The sequence below is a fragment of the Anolis sagrei genome, chromosome Y, assembly GCF_037176765.1.
Source record: "Anolis sagrei isolate rAnoSag1 chromosome Y, rAnoSag1.mat, whole genome shotgun sequence".
Lineage (NCBI taxonomy): Eukaryota > Metazoa > Chordata > Lepidosauria > Squamata > Dactyloidae > Anolis > Anolis sagrei.
The window spans coordinates 46,313,960-46,335,614 of NC_090035.1; the positions used below are offsets into that span (position 1 = coordinate 46,313,960).

General features: G+C 42.3%; 1 protein-coding gene across 6 annotated transcripts in view; it reads left to right on the plus strand.

The window, feature by feature from the left end:
* LOC137095101 (serine/threonine-protein kinase SMG1-like) overlaps nt 1-21,655 on the plus strand; it is a 181,801-nt gene that overhangs the window by 117,771 nt on the left and 42,375 nt on the right. For all 6 annotated transcript variants that reach the window (XR_010908790.1, XM_067461347.1, XM_067461346.1 and 3 more), the window contains 12 exons: nt 8,400-8,648; nt 8,873-9,091; nt 9,369-9,559; nt 10,026-10,198; nt 13,336-13,615; nt 14,122-14,394; nt 14,863-15,097; nt 16,093-16,316; nt 18,786-18,936; nt 19,025-19,214; nt 20,454-20,923; nt 21,451-21,588. Coding sequence is in view for 5 of the 6 variants with exons in the window: in XM_067461347.1 (XP_067317448.1) it covers nt 8,400-8,648; nt 8,873-9,091; nt 9,369-9,559; nt 10,026-10,198; nt 13,336-13,615; nt 14,122-14,394; nt 14,863-15,097; nt 16,093-16,316; nt 18,786-18,936; nt 19,025-19,214; nt 20,454-20,923; nt 21,451-21,588 (2,793 nt within the window). In the remaining variant the exon portion in view is untranslated. The remainder of the gene's footprint in view (nt 1-8,399; nt 8,649-8,872; nt 9,092-9,368; nt 9,560-10,025; nt 10,199-13,335; nt 13,616-14,121; nt 14,395-14,862; nt 15,098-16,092; nt 16,317-18,785; nt 18,937-19,024; nt 19,215-20,453; nt 20,924-21,450; nt 21,589-21,655) is intronic.

The following is a 21,655-nucleotide window of genomic DNA, read 5'->3' on the forward strand; positions in this document are numbered from 1 at the left end:
GGGAGAGGCCCAGACCTTTTTACAGAAAGGCTGATCGATCACTGGTATCCACTAGTGCTCTTCTCTTACACCTTCTTCGGTTACTTCTGACTGCTAAAGAGAGATGGTGGCTAATATGCTACCCTGAACCAGAAAAACATGAGCTGATATATCCGTTCTCCCAAGACTGGATGATGTCACTTTCTACTATTCTTCCCCAGCTATTAATGAGGCTTCATTTGCCAAACAGATTTGAGGGATGTTTATTATCAGTAGGTCCCTCCCTTCATCATAGGGGATCAGTCCCTTGTTGATGCACAGCAGTTTGGTATCATGGCTACTTCTCGTGCTGTCCCCGAGTGTAGGGCTGCCATAGTAGGCCATTTTCATCTCAGTGGCATTACAGCCATCTGTATATCCATAACTTACCACCAGCAACTAGTTCAAAGCTTCTACTTCCTTCTCCTATCTCATCTACAAAGTGTTTCATCATATGACTTTAACTACGACTATGACACTTCATGCATATCTCTTCATGGATAGCCCACCCATGTACACCACTCCCCTTATGGTGGGCAGACAGGAACAATGTCAGTGTGAGTTTGCCTTTCCACCAGCCCAAACCATCCAGGATATGTTAAGACGGGCTCTTCTTTGCAGAGGTGGTGAGTGAATTCAGAGTGCATTACCGTGCATAGCCTCAGTCATTTCAAAGACCGCATTGCACGTAAATCCCCTAGATCTTCTAGCCGTAGAAGGGGGCCTAAAGCGTTCAAACTCTTTCTCACGGGTAATGCAGTACAGTTAGTGATATTCAGCATTACCACAATGAACTATATAATCACACAGGATAACACTCACTCACTTAATCTCCTAAAAATAATACTCAAGGTCTTGTTGCAATCTATCTCCCTGGAGAAGAGAATATTTTAGTAGACGCACTCGGCATCACCCCACTTGCTCATCAAGAGTGGTGTCTGAACCCAGAGATATCCCACAGCCTCTTTCAATCAGGGGGCTCCCCAGGATGAGATTTTTTTTGCCAACACTCAGATTGTTAAATGTCCCCTGTACTGCGCACATCAGTGGAGAAACTTAGCTGGGAGATACCTCGGCAATGCGTTTCTCTTTATATGAAACGCTCATTCCTTTTTTGCCCTCCTACCCCTCCATCATGGTTCTGTCCTAACTCAAGCAGGACAGAGGGCGGTGCATCCTGTTGGCCCTGTCAACCCTGGTTTAATCTTCTGCTGGAGATGTGTGAGGGGGTGCTTGTTACAGCAAACTCTCTTTTCTTACATAGAAGGTGGATTTTGATAGCTATCACATCTGCTAGGTGTGCAATTGAGCTTTGTGCACTCAGGGTAGACTCCCCTTACCTTGAGTTTCATATAGACAAGGCTGTCTTGCGCACGGATATTGCCTTTTTACCCAAGGTGTCCATCCACTTTTACATATTATAGGATTTAGTGTTACCTCCTTTTCCATTCGAAATCCTGACACACCCTTAGAGTGTAGGTTACATCTCCTCAATGTTCGAAGAGCGTTAGCCTTTTGTGTAGAGAGAACGGCAAATTTTTAAGTCTCCCGGACTGCTTGTGGAATATCGTAAAGATACAAGGGGTCTGCCAGTATCTTCCCAATGTTTTTCATCTTGGATTGTGTCCACTATTCGCCTTTGCTACCTACTAGCTGGTAAAGACTCACCTCAGCAAATGAAGGCTCATTTAAAATTAACTGCTTTGTTTGAGAGGAGGGGCTTCCTGAGTTTAAAATTAACTGCTTTGTTTGAGAGGAGGGGCTTCCTGAGTTTAAAAATTAACTGCTTTGTTTGAGAGGAGGGGCTTCCTGAGTTTAAAATTAACTGCTTTGTTTGAGAGGAGGGGCTTCCTGAGTTTAAAATTAACTGCTTTGTTTGAGAGGAGGGGCTTCCTGAGTTTAAAAATTAACTGCTTTGTTTGAGAGGCGGGGCTTCCTGGTTATCCTATATAAACCAGTGTCTGAACCCAAGGGGCAGCTGGGCTTTCCACAGAAGTTGAGGAAGCAGGAACCCATTTTGTTTCCTTCTGCTTCAGGGTAAGCTTTGTTTAAATTTAACTGCTTTCAGCACTGCTTTGTTTGAGAGGCGGGGCTTCCTGAGTTTACACTCAGTACACTCGTACACTCAGTAACCTATACTTTCACCCCTGCATACAGACAACATCAAACACACACCAAGAGGAGGTCATTAGCAACCTCCAGATGGAACAAACACAAAAACTTCCCGTCTCATGCACAAGCTGTGGCATGTTCAGCTTTTTCACACTACAATTACTCAATTACATCTGCCCCAAGCGTACACAGATCACTCGCATGGAACACAGGATACAACAACTCGAGGACCGTATTAACACCCTTAAGGACATTCAGGAACTTGAGCTGTTCTTAGACACCACACACCACACTGTCCTAGACACGCAGCCCATATCACACCAACATTACGGGGAGGCTCAACAGAACAGCACCTCAGATGTAGACAACCCTCAGGCTTGGAGAAATGTCACCCTTAGAAGGACACATAGGACCCGGAAGCCTCCTCAGAATACTTCCGCTCAGCTGCAGTTACACAATAGATTCCAAATTCTCACACAACTAGCACCTGACCAAGAAACACAACATATTGGGAAAGACCAAAATGGCTTAGATACTGATCAGTGGCTCATCCTTGATCAGTGTGCGGGGGATAGCCCTGACTGGGACAACACTTCACAACATTCACACTTGCACAATCGTGCAGGTGTACCATCCCCAACCATAGACCAGGAGCAACAGGAACACATACAGGAGAACCATAGGCTCTTGGACGAATCTCAATGGATTGTCCTTGACGAATGCACCGGGGATGTCGAGGAGGAGGACAACACTTTTCACCTACACAATTCACACCAACAGGATCACTTTTCTGGAGACCTACACACTACATTGCACAAAAGGGGCCCTGTCATTCCTGAAAGTAAACAGGTCTTGGTAGTAGGCGACTCCCTCCTTAGAGGAACGGAAGCTGTCATTTCCAGACCAGATGGGATGGCTCGAGAAATATGCTGCCTACCGGGGGCAAAAATACACCATATCACTCAGAGGCTCACCAGGCTCCTCAAGCCCTATCACCGTCCTCCCCTCATGTTGATTCATGTAGGAACCAATGATACTGCAAGGCATATGTTTCAAAAGATCACAAATGATTTTCGAGCTCTAGGAGCAAAGCTAAAAGAATGTAATGTACAGGTGGTCTTTTCATCCCTCCTCCCTGTTGTAAGACACGGACCCACAAGAGCCAGAAAAATAGTACAGGTCAATGACTGGCTTAGAAAATGGTGTCAGGAGGAACGCTTTGGCTTCCTCGACCATGGCCTGCTTTTCCAGGAGGATGGCCTACTGGCAAGTGATGGGGTGCATCTCACACAAGTAGGAAAACACCTTTTTGCTCACAGACTCGCAAACCTCATTAGACGCACTTTAAACTAAGTCCACCGGGGGAGGGGGATAACAGCCTTGCGAACACTACTTTACCTATAATGTCTGGGAATCGCCAGAAGGCTAAACGGAGGGCTGCACAAACACAACAAGGACCAAGTACCAAAAACACAATAATCCCAATTAAACAGCTCAAGGGAAGATCCCAGGGGCTCACATGTCTTTACACTAATGCACAGAGCATGGGAAATAAACAAGACGAACTCCAACTTTTAGCACAACACCACAAATATGATATCATAGGGATCACTGAAACCTGGTGGGATGACTCCTATCGCTGGAATGTAGATATCAAGGGGTATAACCTCTTTCACAGAAACCGAACAAAGGGGAGAGGAGGCGGAGTAGCCTTATATGTCAAAAACTCTTATGCTGCAGAAGAGATTCAAGACAGCAATCTGGGAAACCAGCTTGAAATCATCTGGATAAAAATCAAGGGAACTGGGACTCAAAAAGATGTCGTTGTAGGCGTCTACTACAGACCCCCAAGCCAGGAGGAAGAACTTGATGAAGTCTTCTGCCAACAGTTGACCAAACAGGCACAGAAAAGAGATGTAGTAGTCATGGCCGATTTCAATTATCCCGATATTTGCTGGAAAACAAACTCGGCCAAGAGTACAAGGTCCAACAAATTCCTCGCTTGCCTTGCAGACAATTTCATGGTCCAGAAGGTAGAAGAGGCAACAAGGGGATTGGCTACTCTTGATCTCATCCTAACAAATGCGGAGGACCTGATCGATGCGGTCGAAGTGGTAGGATCCTTAGGGGCAAGTGACCATGTGCTCCTGCAATTTGAGGTACAAAGGAAGGCCGAAACTAAGACAAGTCAAACCCGCATTTTGGACTTTAGGAGAGCTGATTTCCAAAAAATGAAGGAAACACTGAGCAGCATTCCGTGGACACAGATACTAAAAGACAAGGGAGTTACGGATGGATGGGAATTTCTCAAGAGTGAAATACTCAAGACGCAATTGCAAACCGTGCCAACAAAGAGAAAAAATAGGACAAGTGCAAAGAAGCCAGAATGGATGTCCAAAGAACTTCTAACTGTGCTAAGACACAAAAGAGACATGCACAAGAAGTGGAAAAAGGGAGAAATCACCAAAGAAGAATTCAAACAAATAGCCAACACCTGTAGGGAAAAGGTCCGCAAGGCTAAAGCACAAAACGAGCTCAGGCTTGCCAGGGACATTAAAAACAATAAAAAGGGCTTCTATTCTTATGTCAGTAGAAAAAGGAAAAACAAGGGGGCGATAGGACCTCTTCGCGGAGAAGATGGGGCAATGCTGACAGGGGATAGGGAAAAGGCAGAACTACTTAATGCCTTCTTTGCCACGGTCTTCTCACAAAAAGAGTGTCTTCAACCTCAGCAAGATGGAGTGGATGAGGGATTGGAGGACATCCAACCCCAAATTGGGAAAGAAGTCGTCCAGGAATACCTGGCCGCTCTTAATGAGTTCAAGTCCCCAGGGCCAGCTCAACTACACCCCAGAGTATTGAAGGAACTAGCGAAAGTCATTTCGGAACCATTGGCAACCATCTTTGAGAGTTCTTGGAGAACGGGAGAAGTTCCAGCAGATTGGAGGAGGGCCAGTGTGGTCCCAATCTTCAGGAAGGGAAAAAAGGATGACCCAAACAACTACCGTCCGGTCAGCCTCACGTCGATACCGGGCAAGATTCTGGAAAAGATTGTTAAGGAAGCGGTCTGCAAACACTTAGAAACAAATGCAGTCATCGCTAATAGTCAACATGGATTTATCAAAAACAAGTCATGCCAGACTAATCTGATCTCTTTCTTCGATAGAGCTACAAGCTGGGTAGATGCGGGGAATGCCGTGGATGTAGCGTACCTGGATTTCAGTAAGGCCTTCGACAAGGTCCCCCATGACCTTCTGGCAAGGAAACTAGTCCAATGTGGGCTAGGCAAAACTACGGTGAGGTGGATCTGTAATTGGTTAAGTGGACGAACACAGAGAGTGCTCACTAATGCTTCCTCTTCATCTTGGAAAGAAGTGACAAGTGGAGTGCCGCAGGGTTCCGTCCTGGGCCCGGTCCTGTTCAACATCTTTATTAATGACTTAGATGAAGGGCTAGAAGGCATGATCATCAAGTTTGCAGACGACACCAAATTGGGAGGGATAGCCAATAGTCCAGAGGACAGGAGCAGAATTCAAAACGATCTTGACAGATTAGAGAGATGGGCCAAAACTAACAAAATGAAGTTCAACAGTGACAAATGCAAGATACTCCGCTTTGGCAGAAAAAATTAAATGCAAAGATACAGAATGGGGGACGCCTGGCTCGAGAGCAGTACGTGTGAAAAAGATCTTGGAGTCCTCGTGGACAACAAGTTAACATGAGCCAACAATGTGATGTGGCGGCAAAAAAAGCCAATGGGATTTTGGCCTGCATCAATAGGAGCATAGTGTCTAGATCTAAGGAAGTAATGCTACCCCTCTATTCTGCTTTGGTTAGACCACATCTGGAATATTGTGTCCAGTTCTGGGCACCACAATTCAAGAAAGATATAGACAAGCTGGAATGTGTCCAGAGGAGGGCGACTAAAATGATCAAGGGTCTGGAGAACAAGCCCTATGAGGAGCAGCTTAAGGAGCTGGGCATGTTTAGCCTGAAGAAGAGAAGGCTGAGAGGAGATATGATAGCCATGTATAAATATGTGAGAGGAAGCCACAGGGAGGAGGGAGCAAGCTTGTTTGCTGCTTCCCTGGAGACTAGGACGCGGAACAATGGCTTCAAACTACAAGAGAGGAGATTCCATCTGAACATTAGGAAGAACTTCCTGACTGTGAGAGCTGTTCAGCAGTGGAACTCTCTGCCCCAGAGTGTGGTGGAGGCTCCTTCTTTGGAAGCTTTTAAGCAGAGGCTGGATGGCCATCTGTCAGGGGTGATTTGAATGCAATATTCCTGCTTCTTGGCAGGGGGTTGGACTGGATGGCCCATGAGGTCTCTTCCAACTCTTTGATTCTATGATTCTATGATTCCACAGGGGCAATGGCTATTCCTACGGCCTCCATGAGACGTATGCCCCTGGATGCGATGTGCTGAGTTGCCATTTGAGCGCCTCCACTCACTTTCTTGTCCCATTACAAGCTGAACATCAGTTCCAGAAGGGACGCAGAGTTTGGAAGAGCAGTCCTGTTTTCAGCGATGGCGTGGCGTCCACTATCCAAGTTATTATCTCGCTATTCTACCATATGTGCGACTCACAGTTGCCTACGACAGGGAATTATAGGTTGCTTACCTATAACCGTAGTTCCCTGAGTAGTCACCTGTGAATGTGCACATCCCCGCCCAACCTCCCCTCGAGTGTCATGCCCCGCCTTCTGCCTGCATTGCGGCGGAAGAGAACTGGTCCTAGCCCCGCGCAGGGGCCTTATATACTCGAGGAATGGGCGGGGCCAGGCGGGGAAAAAATGTCTCTTTTTATATTCTAGAAGGTTCTGAAGCTGGCCTGCGCAGGCGCAGGAATAACATATGTGCGAATTCACAGGTGACTACTCGGGGAATTACAGTTACAGGTAAGCAACCTATAATTATTATTTTTACTTTTATTGGATTTTTTTTTTATTTTGAAATTTACCGTAACTGCAGCATTACCCACCCTTGGCTTATACTCGAGTCAATACATTTTCCCAGTTTTTGTGGTAAAATAAGATGCCTTGGCTTATATTCAGGTCGGCTTATATTAAAGTATATATAGTACATAATAAGATTAGAGGCTATGCTAAATCACAGTCTGCTTTAGGGAGGGTGTAGAGCAGGAGCTTATCTATTTTTTTTTCATCTATTACAAGTTTAAAAAAATTATACAGCTGTTTGCTGTAGGGAGACCTGCGTTCCAATTCCCACTCAGCCATGGAAACCCATTGTGTGATCATAGTTTAATCATATTATCTCACCCTTAAAGGACAATGGCAAACTTCCACTGAAAAATCTGGCCAAGAAAGCCATATTGTAGGGTCTCCATAGGCTGGAATTGACTTAAAGGCACATAGCAACAAAAAGAAAAAGTCACAATCCATTCTTCTTCATCACTGCTATTATATAAGATTTCCAACCCCTTTTCACCGGGGTTTTTTTTACCTTTACTGGTAATAAATCATAAAAGAAATTTACTTTAAAATAATTCTTTGTTATAGCTATAGTTTTACCATTTAGAAAAGATTGAAGCCAGTTTGTATACTAATGAGATGGGGTGCTTTTTGATTACATCTTGGCTGAATATTTGATACTGCAGGGCGTAGGGCATCTTCAATATTTTTCATGCCATGTTGGCATACTTGGTTTTCAGCCTCACATAGCAGAATATACTCTGTTGGCATTCCTTCTTTTCTCCTGGATCATGTAAATGCCTAACACAGCCACCTAGGTAGCAAGCTACACCGATTTTTCAGTTTGACGACCGCAAATGGGGCTGCGGTAAGCTTTGGGCCAACTGTCAAGAGTTGGGAGGCTCATTATTCTCACAGAGATCCCTAGCAAAAATTCAAAAGTTTCTTCTCAAAATGCCTCCAAATGCCACCCTGAGAGTTAGGGGTATTTCCACTATGTCTTTACAGAGTTCCCAGACCACTGTAGATCCAGGATAGGGTTGTTTTTTTAACAACAAGAAGTGTAGGAGTCCCTGTTTTTTAAAAGGCTCCAGCTAGGCTTAAAATCACTCAGGAGAAATGTGGCAAAATTTCCCCCTGTGCCTCCTTTTTGCATTTGGGGGCAAAAGCATATTTTGACTGGGTACACAGAAACAACCAAGGCCAACTGTTATAAGCAACTGGTATACTTGTTGACATTATTGTTTTGAAGAGTTGCTTTACAGTTAGATTATATTTTGCCTATGTGATAAGAAACCAGATTTATAAACACGGAACTTCTTTTTTCCCCTCAAGTCTTACGCAAGATCCACGGCAGTTATGTCTATGGTTGGCTACATCATCGGTCTTGGAGACAGACATCTGGATAATGTTCTGATAGATATGACTACCGGAGAAGTTGTTCACATTGATTATAATGTATGCTTTGAAAAAGGAAAGAGCCTTCGGGTGCCAGAGAAAGTCCCTTTCCGAATGACACAAAACATCGAAACAGCATTTGGAGTAACTGGAGTAGAAGGAGTTTTCAGACTTTCTTGTGAGCAGGTAGGCAGTGGGATATTGGGTGCTGTAAATGTGATCTGTGTAGCTGAGTCTTTTAGCATTTGATTTTCAGCAACAATTGTAACTTTTAAATATATTTTCTAGGGAGATGTGTTTTCTGCCCCTGCTGAATGTCTTCAGACACTGGGCAAAACTTTTCAAGAACATGTAAAAGAATTGTGAACAGTTAGTGTATAACTTAAGTAATTAATGTCTTTTAAAAATAGGTTCTGCACATTATGAGACGTGGGCGAGAAACCTTGCTGACGTTGCTTGAGGCTTTTGTTTATGACCCACTTGTGGACTGGACCGCAGGGGGAGAAGCAGGGTTTGCTGGTGCCGTGTATGGCGGAGGAGGGCAGCAAGCGGAAAGCAAGCAAAGCAAGAGAGAGATGGAGAGAGACATCACACGCAGCCTTTTCTCTTCCAGAGTGGCTGAAATAAAGGTAGATTCAGGCTGCTTCCAAATGTGTATGTTCAGCTGTGTTAAATGTGTTATTTACTGTGAGCATAGTGTGCACATTTTATTGGCATTAGTTACTTAAATTACTTTAATTGCAATATTTTAAACACTTATTTGAATAAGATTCTGTGTCATTCAAATCGCGGTTTGTTCATTTGTAAGTATATACAAGATAACATTTAAAAAGAGATGACAACTATGCCTTTGCATTTTAGTAACACTGAAATCTAGTTTACTTAAATTGTAATAATTGTTTACAGGTCAACTGGTTTAAAAATAGAGATGAAATACTAGCTGTTCTTCCTAAACTGGATGGTAGTTTAGAGGAGTATTTAAATGTGCAAGCGGAGGTGACCCATGTTGAGAAATTGCACGGCAAATTATTAAAAGAAAGCGACTACCTGGAGGGAGCGGAAGGGGTAGATCATCCATCTCACACCTTGCAGCACAGGTATAGTCATTCTTGCTTTCTATTATTTTAGTTTGGTGAATATCAGAATGTTTTATTGATGGGTCCTGTTTCTAATCTTAAGAAGTTGGGTGTCATAAAAATATTCAGATCTTGTAATATTCAGAAGGCAGAAACTCATGTGTTCTGCTGGAGAAATGAGTTGTAAGCTTAATTCACTTCTTCATGGCCAAAAAATTAATAAATGCAAATTTTAACATATTTAAATCCTGATTAATTATGCTATAGCATGTTGGATTTATTAATTTGTTAATTAAATGTTAAATCAATTCTACAGACTTGCTAGTAAAATTAGATATGCTGTCAAATTTGATCGTTTTTTTAAATGTCAGAATTGTGTCTTGGAATGTGTTTCTGAAGGAAGTGAGCTGAGTTGATTAAAATGAAGAAAGTAGTGTCCCATAAGTACATAAATAAAAACCAATTGAAATTCTTCCTTTTAACGCAGGTATTCTGAGCACACACAGCTGCAGACTCAGCAAAGAACCATACAGGAAGCAATCCAGGTGAAACTGAATGAATTTGAGCAGTGGATATCTCATTATCAAGCTGCTTTCACTAACTTGGATGCTACGCAGCTTGCAAGTCTCCTACAGGAGATTAGCACTCAAATGGATCTAGGTATGGCTTAAACCCTTTGAAAGTTTGGCTTAGTAAATGGCTGAGGGAGGTGGTGGGTTATGGACAGGCTTGACTCATTTGGTGCTTTTTTTAAAATTTGAGTTAAATAATTTTTTAATGGTTTATATGTTTTTATAGTATCAGGTTGAATGTTTTTAATTGTACTTTATGAATGTATGACATCAAATTCTGCCAGTTGCTGTAAGCTGCCTTGAGTCATTCTAAGGCTGAGAAAGGCTGCAACAAATGCCGTAAAGAAATAATAAATAAATTAGGAGTAAATAAAGTTGGGGTTTGGACCTCATTTGGGGTCATATTATTCTGTTTTCAGTATATTTATTTGTTTGTTTGTTTATTTGACTTTTATACCGCCACTCCCAATTTGGCTCGGAGCAGTTTACAACAGTAGATTAAAACAATACAACCAACTTTAAAATACAATAAAAACGAGAACAGACATAGTCTCCAGTTATTCACCCATCGAAAGCTTGTCGGAAAAGAATAGTTTTACAAGCTTTCCGAAAAGCAAGTAGCTCTCGGATGGTTCGGGTTTCAACTGGAAAGGCATTCCATAAATCGAGCCACAATCGAGAAGGCTCTCTGCCTAGTAGAGGACAGATGATAAGTCTGGATGATAGGGACTTAAAGCAAATGTTGGTCTTCGGACCGAAGTAATCTCTGGGGTTGGTAGGGGGATAAGTGGGCCCTCAGGTATGCTGGCCCCAGACCATATAAAGCCTTAAAGGTTAGTACCAGCACCTTGAAAGTAATCCGGTACTCAATCGGAAGCCAGTGCAGCTGTTGTAGAATTGGGGTGATACAACACCTCGCCGGCACCCTGGCGAGAAGACGAGCCGCCGCATTTTGCACCATCTTCAGTTTCTGGATCACTGACAAAGGAAGGCCAATGTAGAGGGCGTTACAGTAGTCAAGCCTCGAGATGGCCATCACCTGGATCACCGTAGCCAGGTCGTTCCTAGATAGGAAGGGAGCCAGTCGCCTAGTCTGACGTAGGTGGAAAAACGCACAGCAGAGACCTGGGCCTCCATTGTGAGCAGAGGGTCCAATAAGACACCAAGGCTTTTTACAGAAAATGACGGACGTAGTGTCTTGCCATCCAGGGTAGCCAGCTGGACCTCCCTCCCACCCGGACGGCCCAGCCAAAGGATCTCCGTCTTCGCTGGATTCACCCTCAACCTGCTGGCACGCAACCATCCAGTAACGGCCTTAAGGCACTGATGGAAATTTTCGGGTACAGAGTCTGGCCGGCCCTCCATCCTCAGAATGAGCTGAGTGTCATCAGCGTACTGGTGGCACTCAAGCCCAAAGCTCCGCACCAGTCAGGCAAGCGGTCGCATATAGATGTTAAATAATAGAGGAGAGAGAATAGCTCCCTGCAGGACCCCGCAAGTTAGTGGAGATCTCTCGGAAACCATCCTTTCCCTCGCCACACACTGTCCCCGATTCTGGAGGAAGGAGGACACCCATTTAAGGGGTATCCCCCTAACCCCAGTCATGGCTAGGCGGTGGGTCAATAGATTGTGATCGACCGTATCAAATGCTGCTGTGAGGTCCAATAACACAAGCAGCGCTGATCCGCCTTGATCCATCTGGCAGCAAAGCTGATCTGTAATGGCCACCAGCACAGTCTCTGTCCCATGCCCCCTACGGAAGCCGGACTGGAAGGGATCGAGTCCAGCTATGTCATTAAGGAACTGCTGCAACTGTTCTGCTGCTGCCCTCTCAACCCAGAAACTGAAGGTTCAAGACTGGGCAGTAGCTAGAGGGAACCAAACGATCTAAGTCTGGTTTTTTCAGTAGCGGAGATACCATCGCCTCTTTTAAACCCTCTAGAAAAACTCCTTGCTCAAGGGAGCTATTTATTATATTCAACAGAGGTTCACGTAATCCCTCCAGGCAAGATTTTACTAGCCAAGAGGGACACGGATCAAGGGAGCAGGTGATACTGAAGTGTCACCAAGACACTTCAGTACTAAGACTAAAAAACAGCTGCTCAGACACATCTCCCCATTAAAGGGAGATGTGGACTGGGGTTAATTCTATGATAATGGGAATTGCAACACACTAGCACTTGTGTCTCTGAGGTTGGGGAGAAAGCTTAATGGAACTTTACAAGCCTTGTTTCTCAATTCAAACCTGAATATCCTGACTAAACAGAACAAACTGCAGCCTTCCAGATGTTACTATATCCCATTAGCTCTAGCTGTGATATATAATAATGAGGAATGCAGAAATTGTAGGAGGGCCACATAGAATGACATGGCAGGCATTAAATTTGACACATGTACTGTATTTTCCGGCATATAAGATGACTAGGCGTATAAGGCGACCCCCAACTTTTCCAGGTAAATATGAGTTTGGGATATACTCGCTGTATAAGACTACCCATCTTCCAATGCACATCAAATAAACATTTAAAAAGCATCAGATTTGATTTCTATATGGTAATTTTCCTATTACTGTACCTCCTTCTCTGCCTCTCAGATCTCGCACATACACACCTGCACTGCTTCACTGCAGTCTTCAGGAGCGAGATCTGAGAGGCAGAGGAGGAGGTATGGTAATAGGATACAAGGGCGGGCCAGACAGGTAAAAGAGGTGTGTTTTTCTGGGCCCAGAGCCACTCTGTCTCTTTTTTCCATACCCCGGGCGCCTGCAGCTTGCTCCGTCCTTCACTTACACCTTCCTGGTGAGGTGCCCCTTCACCTCACCATCGGGACCACATTAAGTCCATGAATCCTGATGAATGGATTTTCTGCCCATGTACTTGTACAGCGTCATCCGTAATGCTTTCATAAAGTTGCTGCATATGGCAGGGACACAGCCACTGCCATTTTTGAGCTCCCCCTACCATATGCAGCAACCACAGAGCCTCCAATTTGGATTGGAAGTTCCAGCACCCACTCTATAAGATGACTCCCGCGTATAAGATGACTCCCGTGTATAAGACGACCCCTGACTTTTGAGAAGATTTTCTTGGGTTAAAAATTAGTCTTGTACGCCAGAAAATACGGTAATTGAAAGTGTTCAAGCAAGGACTGTATTGATACTCTCTTTCCTAGTAGGACCATTTTTGAACAGTTTTCCTGCAACAGATTTCCTCTGTTTTCTCCAAGGCCCTCCAAGTTACGTCCCGGCAACCGCTTTCCTCCAGAACGCTGGCCAAGCTCACTTAATCAACCAGTGTGAGCAGCTTGAGGGAGATGTTGGGGCTTTGATTCAGCAGAGGCGCTCAGTTCTGCGTGGGTGCCTCGAACAGCTGCACAACTATGCCACTGTTGCTCTTCAGTACCCCAAAACAGTGTTCCAGAAACACCGTGTTGAGCAGTGGAAGACCTGGATGGAAGAACTTATTGTTAACATGACCATTGAACACTGCCAGGATGTCTACCGGAAGTAAGTTGTCAGTTGAAAAGTCTCCAAAAGACAGGGAAGAGCAAACATTACTTTCTAATAATTTCTCCACAAATTCTTAAAAGGTAATGTTCTAACAGAGACTTGATTTTGGAAGCAATGAAACAAGTTTCTTGTTATGACTTCCATTTTTAATGTGACAGAGTAGTTCTGTACATTCCATTTATGCTCTATCCTTTACATGTTCAAATAGAACATAGGAAAATTCCTTAGCAAGACCTTAAATTACAGAAAAGATACAGTAGAATAAGTACTTTATAATGTCGAATCATAGAGTTGAAAGAGACCACAAGGACTACCTAGTCCAGCCCCCTTCTGCCCTGCAGGAAAAGCACAATCAAAGCAGTCCTGAAGATGGCCACCCAGCCTCTTTTTCAAGGCGTCCAAACAAGGAGCCTCCAACAGACTCTGAGGCAGCGAGTTCCAGTATTGAACAGCTCTTACGATCAGGAAGTTTGTAACTTTTTTAAAATGTTGCTGTTGTTCAGGTATGAAATCCAATATGCTCCCCAACCGCCTCCAGCTGTGTGCCAGTTCATCACCACTACAGAAATGACCTTGCAACGATACGCAGCTGATATTAACAGCAGGCTTATCCGACAAGTGGAACGGTTGAAGCAAGAAGCAGTCACTGTTCCAGTGTGTGAGGAGCAATTAAAAGAAATTGAGCATTGCATTAAGGTCTTCCTACATGAGAATGGAGAAGAAGGTTCGCTGAGCTTAGCAAGTGTTATCATTTCTGCTCTCTGTACACTTACCAGGTGAGAGAATTATTAAAACAATTGCAGGGGTTGTTAGTAGATTCTAATTTCATTCCTCCTTCAAAAATAGATTTTCTAGAGTTTTTCTTTTTATATCAATTTTACTTGACATAATTTTGGGGGGAAATGATTGTATCTAGAAATGTGCTTATGTTCAGTAACATATAGAGACCCATTGTGGATAAAAACTAAAGGGATAAAAAATTATACTTGGCCTCTGTATCCATGGATTCTCTGTCCATGGATTTAACAATCCTTTAAAGGCAACCATGAGGCTGATGTGACCCTCGAGGTAAATGAGTTGGACAACCCTGTGACAGATGGCTTAAAGGTTGAGGGGAAGAAGTTCTCAATTCCACCAGCATTGTATTATATAGAGAACACTTCTGGATGTTGGCATATATTAGAAATGCATTAATTGGAACATGTGTTGTAACAAAATAAATAAATAAAAAGTCTTCCCTTTAGGCGCAATCTAATGATGGAAGGTGCTGCATCTAGTGCTGGAGAGCAACTGGTCGACCTGACCTCAAGAGATGGAGCCTGGTTCTTGGAGGAGTTGTGTAGCATGAGCGGGAATGTGACCTGCCTGGTGCAGTTGCTAAAACAGTGTCACCTAGTACCACAGGATTTAGATATTCCTAACCCATCTGAAGCATCAGAAGCCATCCATTTAGCAAATGGAGTTTACATATCACTTCAGGTGAAATACATCTTCAATATGTGTTTTTAAACGCTCATGTTTAACTACAACCCTTGTTGTGGTGTGATGATATAGGTTGAATATCCCTTCTCTGAAATGCTTGGGATGAGAAGCACTTTGGCTTTTGAAACACTTGCACATACATAATGAGATTTTGGAAATGGAGCTTAAGTCTAAACATGGAAATTATACATACCTTATGAGCATAGCCTGAAAATAATTTGATGCACAATATTTTTGATGATTTTATGCATGAAACAAAGTGTATGTGTGTTGAGCCATCAGAAAGCAAAGGTGTCACTACCACAGCCATCTGTGTGGATTACTGGAGCGTTTTGGATTTCAGATTTCCAGATAAAGGATCTTCAACCTATACAGATGACTAGATTCACTAAAATACTAGTTGTCCTTTAAGGATTAAAGCAAGTGAGTGAAATAAACCTCTGAGTTACCTGGGAATAAGACCACTGAAAATACTGGGAGCTTGCTTCTGATTAAATTGGCATAGAGCTTCGCTGTAAAAAATTTTATGATTTCATAACTGTCAATGTGAAAGATTTTATTGTCCTTTGTATTCTAAATTAATAATATAATTTAATATAAGCACTTCTGATTTAAAACGTAAATAAGAATAAGATTCTATGGGCTACTAAAGGACACAAGCTACTAAAGGTCCCAAGGCATCCTGTGTGTGTGTGTGTGTATAACTAGGAAGCATGCCTTGCTATTATTATTATTATTATTATTATTGGCCATTTAAAGGTAATTTGGCTCTTCTCTATTAGCTCTTTTTCAGGATCAATTCTAGTTTTACATGTTAATCAAAGAACCCTTTAAAAAATCTCAGTTCAAGTGTAGAGGCCTTTAAAGCTCAGTGTTTCACTTGTTACTTTTTAAGCTAATCAGCAACCTACTATCCTTTGAGAAGTCACAATAAAGAATGATTTAGCAGTGTTCTCTTTTAATCCTTACACATTTCTTTGTTTTTCTAATAGGAACTGAATTCAAATTTCCGTCAAATCATTTTTCCAGAGGCTCTTAGATGTTTAATGAAAGGAGAATACACCTTGGAAAGCATGCTTAATGAACTCGATAATCTCATTGAACAAATTACTGATGTCCCTTTGCAAAGTCTGGTTGAGTCTCTTCAAGCTTACTTAAGAAATGCAGCCATGGGACTCGAAGAAGATATGTACACACATTATATTGATGTTGCAAGGTAAATAGCAGCATAGATGTTTTCATTTTGTCTCAGTCACAAAAGGGATACAAAAATATGGTGCCAATCACTATCACAACAAAAAACAAAAATGACTGGTCCCCTACATCAGCCTGAGAAAAACTGCTTCAGATAACCAAGAGATCTACAAGAGTACTTCCACTGATCTTCAAGAGGCATATGTGGATGCTCCAGGTCATCCAAATTAACAAATAGCTCTAAAGTTTTGTTTTTTCCATTGGGTTACCTTTCTCGTACAGAAGCTCATGATTTGTTTGTTTGTTTGTTTGTTTGTTTACTATGCTTATATACTGCCTCTCTCAGTCGCAGGTGACTCAGGGCGGTTTACAGTGAGCACCAAAACATAAAGTACAATTAAAACAGTTAATATAAATATAAAAACCAATTAAAACAGTCAATATCAATTTAAAAACACATATCAATTAAAGTCTCCTCGTTAAAAGTGATGATTCTGGTAACTTCTCTCAAGGTTCAAGGAATCCCTGGAGATCTACCTATGAGCTCTTTATTGTTGCCTAGGGTTAGTTCTCAAACAGACCAAAGGATTTCAGATCCTGTTCCTGATTGAGCTAAAGAAAAACATTTTTTCCTGCCCAGGGGGTTGTTGTTCTCTTTAAGACTTCTCATAGACTCTTAGATCAGCTGAGCTCCTGTCTCCAGAAATAATGTCCAAGGTCTCATTGGTGATAGCATTGTTTCACAACAAGCGGGTGGTGAATTTCATGGCCTTGACCTGTCTCTTGTGGCTGATGATACCTTATGAGTAAGTTGTGTCTTGGGCTCATATCCCCTTTTTGCCCTTTTAGTTGGCGATGGAGAAAAGCATATCCATCTTAAAGACATGGCTGTTCCACTGTGCTTTTGACTAGGCAATTCCCTGGACATTTGGCCCCAGTTAGGACTCAAAAATCTTGTCCTCAAGCAATTTACAGTTGTTATGTTCAAATCTTTAATGATTAATCATTCTTATCCTTATTGCTGCTACATGATATTTGCACTTTACTACCTGCTCTTTCCTCTAATGTTGTGGCACCAGTCCGCCCACCCATGACGAGACATTGAACTTTGCTATTGGTTGTTGGTTCTGATGTTTGTTTTATATGCATATTAATGTTGTTCTTATTTTGTTATATTGCCTTTTGTTATTATTTTGTTGATATGCATTTTAATGTGTGGTGTTTTAACTGTTTGGTTGGGCCTGACCCCATGTAAGCCACCCTGAGTCCGTTCGGGGAGATGGAGGCGGGGTATAAAAATAAAGTTGTTGTTGCTGTTGTTGTTATTTGACACACAACAAGATTAGTAATGCGTGCAGATCCTAGTAGGGTGGCCTTTTGCAGTTGACAAATGGTAATTTTGTCAGCACTGATTGTGTGTAAGTGCAGACCAAGGTCTTTAGACACTCCATCCAATGTGCCGATCACCACTGGGACCACCTTGACTGGCTTGTGCCAGAGTCTTTGCAGTTCGATCTTTAAATCCTCATATTGTGTCAGCTTTTCCAGTTATTTCTCTTCAATCCTGCTGTCGCCTGGGATTGCAACATCGACGATCCATACTTGGTTTTTTTAACACAATCGTGAGGTCAGGAGTATTATGCTTCAAAACTCTGTCAGTCTGAATTCGGGAGTCCCAGAGTAGTTTGATGTGTTTATTTTCTGTAACTTTTTTTCAGGCTTGTGCTCCCACCAGTTGTTGTTGTTGTTGTTGTTATTGGCTACATGGTTGAAGATGTATATTTGCTCAGTTTACGAGAGGTCTAGATTCACCTAAAAGAGCTAGTTGCCACTCAGCCTGCAACCTTTTTTAAAATCACTTTTCCATTGCAAGAGATATGTAGAGCAGGCTTACAGGCAAATCCATTTACCTTAATGAACAAGATAAAGATCATTGCAGCAGGTGGCTGAAGATGAGTTTTTTATGCTTGATCATTTCCCCTTAGATATATATGTGGTTTTTGATCAGGCATGTCACAGACAGAGATATTGCTTGAGTCCAGGCATGGGCAAACTTCGGCCCTCCCAATGTTTTGGACTTTAACTCACACAATTCCTATCAGCCTCGGTCCCTTTCCTTTCCCCGCTCAGCTGCTTAAACAGTTGAGGGGGAAAGGAAAGGGCCTGAGGCTGTTAGGAATTGTGGGAGTTGAAGTCCAAACACCTGGAGGGCCAAAGTTTGCTCATGCCTGCTTTAATCATTTACTATGAAGATCCACCCTTATCTGTGAAGAATGAAACATCTAGCTCCCCACAATGGATTATAAATATATATTCTGGTCTTCATTTTTGTGGCAATCTGTCATACCTAGCTGCCTGTCATTGGTTGTAAGAAGATGGGGAAGGGTGAACTGAGGATGTATGCAGTCTCTGCTTCTCTACAGAATGATTGGATCTTCACAGCCAGTGCTCCATATAACATTCTAATTGCTCTTCCCTCTTCTTTCTTTAGGTTGCTTCATGCACAGTATTGTGAATTGATTCAACCAAGAAATGGCTCAGTTGATGAAACACCCAAAATGACAGCAGGCCAAATGCTATTAGTAGCATTTGATGGAATGTTTGCTCAAGTTGAAACAGCATTTGGATTATTAGTTGAAAAGGTATACTAGTCTTGCAGACTTGGCTGGCTTTGTAAAGCAAGAGATATAGAAGGCAAGCAAATTTATTCTTTGCTTAATTTCCAATCAGCTTAACAAGATGGAGATCCCCATGGCATGGCGCAAGGTGGACATCATCAGGGAAGCCCGCAGCACCCAAGTTAACTTTTTTGATGATGATAACAATCGACAAGTTCTAGAAGAGATCTTCTTTTTGAAAAGGCTGCAGACGATAAAAGAATTTTTTAGACTCTGTGGTACTTTTTCTAAAACGCTTTCAGGTAAAAACTTAAAATGACCCAATTTTCCCTTAACATTTTGTTTCAAGCATTATTTTATATCCTGAGCCTTTGCGTAGAAGGCAGGTACAATTTCTTACATCAATTTCCTTGTGTGAAAAATGAAATAAAACAACTAATTCACACTAAACACTGTATATAGACACAAACCAACAGTTGTAGGAAACTTGTATCTTATGATTACACATACCCTGTTCTTTGAATTTCCCTCCAAAACCTATTATTTCCATCATTTATTATTGGACAGTTGCATATACTTACTAAGATGGTGTAGTGATCTGAGCATTGGTCTGTATAGATCAGGGTCTGAATTGTCATTTGGCCACAGAAGCCAATGAGTTGCTTGGCAATCACACTCTTTCGGCCTCAAAGCAAAGGCAAACCTTGCAAATCTTCTAAGCAAATCTTGCCGAGAAAACCCCAGAATAGATTCACCTTAGGGCAAAGCTTTCCAAACATTTCATGTTGATGACACAGCTTTTTAGACATCAGTCTTTTTGTGAGACAGTCATTCAGGTTTACTAGCAAACCAGAGGTTAAACCAGGCATGGGCAGACTTCGGCCCTCCTGGTATTTTGGACTTCACCTCCCACAATTCCTAACAGCCAGTAGGCTGTTGGGAATTGCAGAAGTCCAAAACATCTGGAGGGCCAAGTTTTCCCATGCCTGGGTTAATGCGAGATATGGACACAAACATCAATTGCAATAATGACATTTATGGGAACACAATACCATCATATGAAAACCTTTCATTTCTATATTTTAAAATATATGATTTGTTGCTTATTTGACATAGACTCAGAGGTTTCTCTTTACATTCACACGACACACACTACATACGCTACAGCCCACACATAGTTTGGAAAGCTCTGCCTTAGAGTCACCATAAGTCAGAAATGACTTGAAGACATACAACGACAGCACATTACTAAATGTTTGCAAATTCTTTATGCAGTTCTTAAGAGAGCAAAACTTAATCCGCATCTTGCGAGGTAGGTCAGCTCATAGCCACTGGAAGAACATTGTGACTTAAACACAGAGATCCCAAGTTCTGATATAATACTTTAACCATTGCATCAAAATTCTATTAAAATGGGTGTTATACTTATTGGCATAACCCATTTTCTCTTACATAGAATACCACATTCTGTAGTGTTTGAAATCAGTAGTACTGAGGATTTTAGGGTCTTATAATTATTTGTAATCCTCTTCTTTTGTAAGGTATAAGCTCAATTGAAGATCAAAACACTGTGAATGGACCAGTGCAGATGGTCAACGTGAAAACTTTGTACCGGAACTGTTGCTTTAATGAAGATCAAATGGCCAAACCTATTAAAGCATTCACAGCTGACTTTGTCCGGCAGCTTTTAATTGGCCTCCCAAACCAAGCTTTGGGTCTGACGCTGTGCAGTTTCATTAGCGCCCTCAGTGTGGATATAATAGCTCAAGTAGAGGCCAAGGATTTTGGGGCTGAAAGCAAGGTCTCGGTGGACGACTTGTGTAAGAAAGCGGTTGAGCTCAACATCCAAATTGGCAAATACTCACAATTGGTTATGAACAGAGCAACGGTGTTGGCCAGTTCATATGATACTGCATGGAAGAAGCATGACTTGGTGCGGAGGCTTGAAACCAGCATTTCCTCTTGTAAGACGAGCCTACAGAGAGTGCAACTGCACATTGCTATGTTCCAGGTAGGTGAGCAGTTCATTTCTGCAACTTTCCTTCAGACGTTTGAAAACTAACCATCTATGAGAACTGCTTTGAGTCAGAGGGAATTGTTGTTCTGTATGGCTCAGGATGCCCCTTGAGAATTTAATGTGGAATAATGTGTATTTTATAGCAACCCTGTATCCTAGATTCATTACTTTGGTCCATGTCCAGCAGATATTGGAGGCACAGAAGAATGAGAATAGGAGTATACTAGAACTGTGGAGAAGATCTACTAGAGATCAAGCATTGGCTTACCAACCCTCCCCTATTCTTTATTATTAACTTTATTATTTATACCCTACCTTTCTCCAGGAGGCCATTCTTTGCCTTCGTGTATTGATGGGCTCTGCCTTTTTTTTACAAGTATTAGTGCTATTTTAACCCTTTTGCTTCCATGAGGATTCTGCCTTGGTTGTCCAAGATGTCTCCTCCTACAGACAAGAATGGACATTGTCAGTCAATTTCCAACATGTCAAGCTGATGTTTAAAATTCTTTTTCTTTCAAAAGTGGCAGCATGAAGATCTCCTCGTCAGTCGTCCACAAGCCATGACAGTCACTCCTCCTCCTCGGTCTGCCATTTTAGCCAGTATGAAAAAGAAACTTCACACACTTGGCCAGATTGAAGCTTCCATTGCAGCAGTTCAGGTAACAATTTCAATTGTTTCGTAGAGGAGTAAGTAGTGAGAACTGCTCAAAAAGATAGCATGAAAAA